This window comes from Orycteropus afer, unplaced genomic scaffold (assembly GCF_000298275.1).
Source record: "Orycteropus afer afer isolate SDZICR_OR568_19922 unplaced genomic scaffold, OryAfe1.0 scaffold00310, whole genome shotgun sequence".
In the NCBI taxonomy this organism is placed as follows: Eukaryota; Metazoa; Chordata; class Mammalia; order Tubulidentata; family Orycteropodidae; genus Orycteropus; species Orycteropus afer.
In genome coordinates, this window is record NW_006921897.1 from 435,241 (window position 1) to 439,758 (window position 4,518).

A 4,518-nucleotide genomic window follows, 5' to 3' on the forward strand; every position below is an offset into this window, starting at 1 on the left:
CATCCAAACCACAATGAAATATTGCCTCATTCCTATTACAATGGCAATGATTAAAAAAAAAACAGGTGTTGGCAAGATTGTGGAGAAACTGGCATCCTCATCCATTGCTGGTGGGCATAACATGGTACAGCTACCATGGAAAACATTTTGGCAGCTCCTCAAAAAGCTGAACGAAGAACTACCATTATGACCTAACAACCCCATTCCTAGGTGTATATATACCCAGAAGTAGTAAAGGCAGGAATACAAATAGAAACCTGTACACCAATGTTCACTGCAGCACTATTCATAATGGTCTAAAGGTGGAAACCAAAATGTCCATCAACAGAAGGATAAACAAGATGTGATATATACACATAATGAACTACTACTCATCCATGAAGAGAAATTAAGTTCTGCTGTATGCCATAACATAAAAAAACCTTGAAAACATTATGCTAGCAAAGTAAGTCAGTTGTAAAAGGACAACTTTATTTCAACTTGTAAAATGAGCAAGTATACAGAAACCAAAGATTGTTACTGGTTACCATGCATGGGAGGGAGGGATAAAAGGAAGAGTTTACTCAGGGGGCAGTAAGTTTATGATAAAGGAAGTGGGATGATTTGGGAAAGGATAGCGAGAAAGGCTGCACCAAGAGTGTCATCAATATCACTGAATTCTGTATGTAAAAATTACTGGGTTGTTATGTTCTGTTACGTGTATTTTCACAATAAAAAATAAAAGGAGGGTCAACATTTGAAAAATACCAAAAAAGGGGAAAAAAGATAAATCTCCATGTAATTCACATAAAAAAAGGAAGAAAAAAATGTTACACATTGTGCTTCCCCAGTCCCACCCTGGTCCTCCACTACCTACAACATCTGAGTGCCCTCTTCAGAGTGAAAAATTTGCCCCGGTCTTCATTAGGAGCACGAGGCACTGCTGGCCATCACTGGGCATTGGGCCTATCAGTAGTACTACCTGTGAGGGCAACTCTGGCTTGAGCTCTCTCTTCCTCATCTCTTAAAGCCTCCTCAAACCAAGGTGAGAAGAACCTGACATCGGACCCATTGACCCTGGCCAAAAATTCTAGGACTTTCATCTTGCTGGTTTCTGCATGGGCTCTTGGACCCCACAGGAATTCATAGCGGGCAGGATCACTATTGGGCACTTGCCGATACTCAAGGTAATTTGCCTGCACCCAATCTTTGGTGATGAGCTGCCTGGGCTCCCCATAAATGAAATGCTCCCTCCCAGCATACAGTCCCAACATATTGAGAAATTTCCAGATCTCCTCCTCAGAGGTACAGTTGTCATCAAGGAGGATCATACCCAGCATAAGTATCAAGAGGCCATTTTTGGGCATGCCCGGGTCATTCCTCAGCATCTCACCATAGGTGAGATCCAGTGAGTTGACAAGGACATAGGAGGGGATGGTAGGATCCATCTCTTTCACATCAATGCCAAAAACCATCTCCATGCACTTGGAGGCCCTCTCAAAGATCTCAGTGAATTTATGCTCATAATTTTGTAACACAAAGTTAAGCATTTCTGCTTTTGTGATGGGCTGTCTCATTTGATACTTGAGAAGCAGCAACTTCACCAAATCAGTCACCTTTACTTCTAACCTATCACTGAATGAGGACTCAGTGTCTGCTGAGGCCTCCAAGGTGCTTGAACTTTCCTCCTGTTCTGGGCTGCTGGAGGCCCTATCTAAGGTCATCAGTGAAGGGGAAGAAGAGGATCTTGGAGGACTCTGAGGATCGCTTGGTGTCACAGCTGTAGGCACCTCTCCCTCTTCCTGGGTGCTCAGGGTCAGAGGAGAAGATGAGGCAGATGAAGCAGAGGGATAGGAGATGTGGGAGGGGGAAGAGGAAGAGGGGGAAGAGGAGGAGAGTAAGGAACAATGTGAGTCACTGAAAGAGGAAGATGAGGACTCCTCTTGCTCCTTGGGTGCTGGAACCTGTGCACCCTCTGCCTCAACTTTGGCCTGAAGGTCTTGCTCAAATGTGTAGCGCCGACGCTTTCGCATGTGAAACATGATGACTTTTCTGGAGGACAGCAAACAGGACTGTGGGCAGGAGGATAGCCAATGGGGATCCACAGGCCTGAAAAAGAGAGGGAGAGTACAAGCAGCCTCAGCTGAGAAACTCAACGCTGGCAGCTGTTATGGACTGAATTGTGTCTCCCCAAAATGTATGTGGGGAATCTAACTCCTATACTCGAGTAAAGGAATCACTGGGTGGTGCAACCTGTTAAACAATTCGACTACTAGCCAAAAGGTTGGCGGCTCAAACCCACCCAGAGGTACCTCAGAAGACAGTCCTAAGACTCTGCTTCCAAAAGGTCACATCCTTGAAAACCCCATGGAGCAGCTCTACTCTGCACACATGGGTCACCATGAGTCAGAATCAACTCAAAGGCACTAACAACAGCAGTAACTGTGGATGTACCCTTTAGAAATATGGTTTTCTTTGTTAACGATGCCACATCAGTATATTGTATGTCCTAAATCTAATCACTACTGAGTAACATAAAGAGTAGTATAGACACAGAAGTAAGCAAGTACAAACTGATGCTACATGGAAATCACCAAGAACCACGTAATGCTGGGTCTACAAAAACTAAGACAAAGATCTTCCTCTAGAGCCCACACGAGAGCTTCTACTAGGCCTGGTGCCCTGAATTCAGACCCTGAGCCTCCCATACTGAGAAAAAATAAATTTCTCTTCTTTATAGCCACCCACCTGTGGTGTTTGTTACAGCAGCACTAGGAAACTAAGCAAGTGGCTCTGACAAAGGTTAACTTACAGATCGTCTCTTCAGTTGGTCCTCTAGGGCCTCACAGGTTTCCTGTCCTTCTGGGCAGCCTGTCGTCTAAGAATCTAAATAAAGAGGTCAAACAGCTCTTTCAGTCTCACAACACAACCCGAAGCTTCCAGGGCTGACAGTACGGCCGGTGGCACTGGGTGCTGTGGGGCACCCTCTCTTCTGGGGTGGGTGTGAAGTCTTGGTAGGCATTCAGGGTCCTCATCTTGACTCTGGCAGTGCCTGGGCCTCCCCCACCCTGCAGACCAAAATATCTTTGCATGCCTCAGACTAATGCCCTTACCTCCTGCTTCCTGGAGCCCCTGTGAGAGGGTCTGAGGAGCACCTCAGGCTGCAGATTGCAAGCACAGTCCTGGGCCTCCTAGCACTGGAAAGAGAAAAAGGGCCAGACTGTGTGAGGTGGATGGTCCCTTCCGTGCTCACTCAGGGTCCTCGGCCTGGGACCCATCCCTATTCCGACCTGAGGGAAAACGCTCAAAACAGGAACTCACAATTCCTGAAATCAAGGAGAAGTAAGGGAGTGCCAAATTGGCCAACCTTGCCCAGGGATCCCCAGAAGAGACTACAAAGATTGGCTGAACTCTGTGGGGGCTCTATCTGTCCTGGAATGGAAAGGTCCTCTAGATTGTCACATTGATTCTTTTCAGGGCCTCAGACTCTTCCTCTGCTGACCTGATTCAGATTCTATCAGAACAAGACCCTGACCTCCCTCAGACAACCAAGAAGGAAGTGAGGACATACCACATGTGGCCACTGTGCTCCAGGGCCTCCCAGGACAGACAGCAGCAGCGACTGGGCCCATCTGTTCTATGGTTGGGTGTACCCTCAGTCCTATTTCAGGTTATGCATTCTTATTCCTGGCAGGACCCGTGGCACCTTCCTGCTGATCTGACTTCACCTGCTCAGACCAAGGTCTAATGTTCCTGAGACATCCTCCCTACCCCACTCCAAGGAAGATGTGAAGGAACACCACCACCTAGCCACCCCTCCCTGGACTGTCCTAGGGCTAAGAACAGGAGACATTCACATTCTGTTGGGTCCCTTCTTTTTTGAGTGTGTGTGTGTGGGGCGGTTCCTTCAGTCCTCACTAAGTGTCTTTCCCTAGACTCCTGGCACAACCTGGGCATCCTCCCTCTGCTGACCTTCTACCGCCACCTCAGACCAAAGTACTTACTTACTGAGATTCTGAGATACTACTGAAGAGATGCAACATTCAGCCATCCCTACCCAGGATCTCCCAGGGTTGACAGCAGGGACAAGGCCCTATTTGTACTGAGGTTGGGGGTATTCTCAATCCTCCCTCAGAGTATTCATTTTCACTCCTGGCAAGGCCTGAGCCCACCCACTCAGCTGACCCTAATGTTGACCCCTAAGACCAAGATCTCAATATACCTGAGACACCTCCCACCACTCCCTGGCTCAATGGGAGTGGTCCACATCTAGTCAGCCCTACTTGTTTCCTTCCAGGGTTGAAAGCAGGACACAGCAGATTCAGTAGGACCCCCTCTGTCTAGGGTAAGGGGATTCCCTCAGGATCCTTACCTTAACTCCTGACAGGTTCTGGATCTCTTTCATCTGCTGGTATAATGTTGCCCCCTCAGACCTAGGTCTTCACGTTCCTGAGACCAAGAGACAAAAGTTAAGGGGTGCCACATCCAATCACCCATTTCTGGGATCTCCTAGGATTAGCAGCAGGAGCAGGGCACTAT

General features: G+C 47.7%; 1 protein-coding gene across 1 annotated transcript; it reads right to left on the reverse strand.

The window, feature by feature from the left end:
* Window positions 1-929: 929 nt before the first annotated feature.
* Window positions 930-3,014, reverse strand: LOC103206277 (melanoma-associated antigen 10-like). Its single transcript, XM_007951721.1, has 2 exons — window positions 2,902-3,014; window positions 930-2,088 (listed from the first exon to the last, which is right to left on the reverse strand). Exons 1-2 carry the CDS (start codon window positions 3,012-3,014, stop codon window positions 930-932), a joined length of 1,272 nt encoding a protein of 423 aa, XP_007949912.1.
* Window positions 3,015-4,518: the final 1,504 nt, after the last annotated feature.

What these genes read in the sequence shown, in the direction of transcription:
- LOC103206277 (XM_007951721.1), bottom strand. Translation starts at nt 3,014, where the DNA reads ATGAGGACCCTGAATGCCTACCAAGACTTCACACCCACCCCAGAAGAG. An exon ending in TGGAAGCTTCGGGTTGTGTT is followed by an intron (nt 2,089 to 2,901) that starts GTGAGACTGAAA and finishes TCTCTTTTTCAG; the next exon opens with GCCTGTGGATCCCCATTGGC.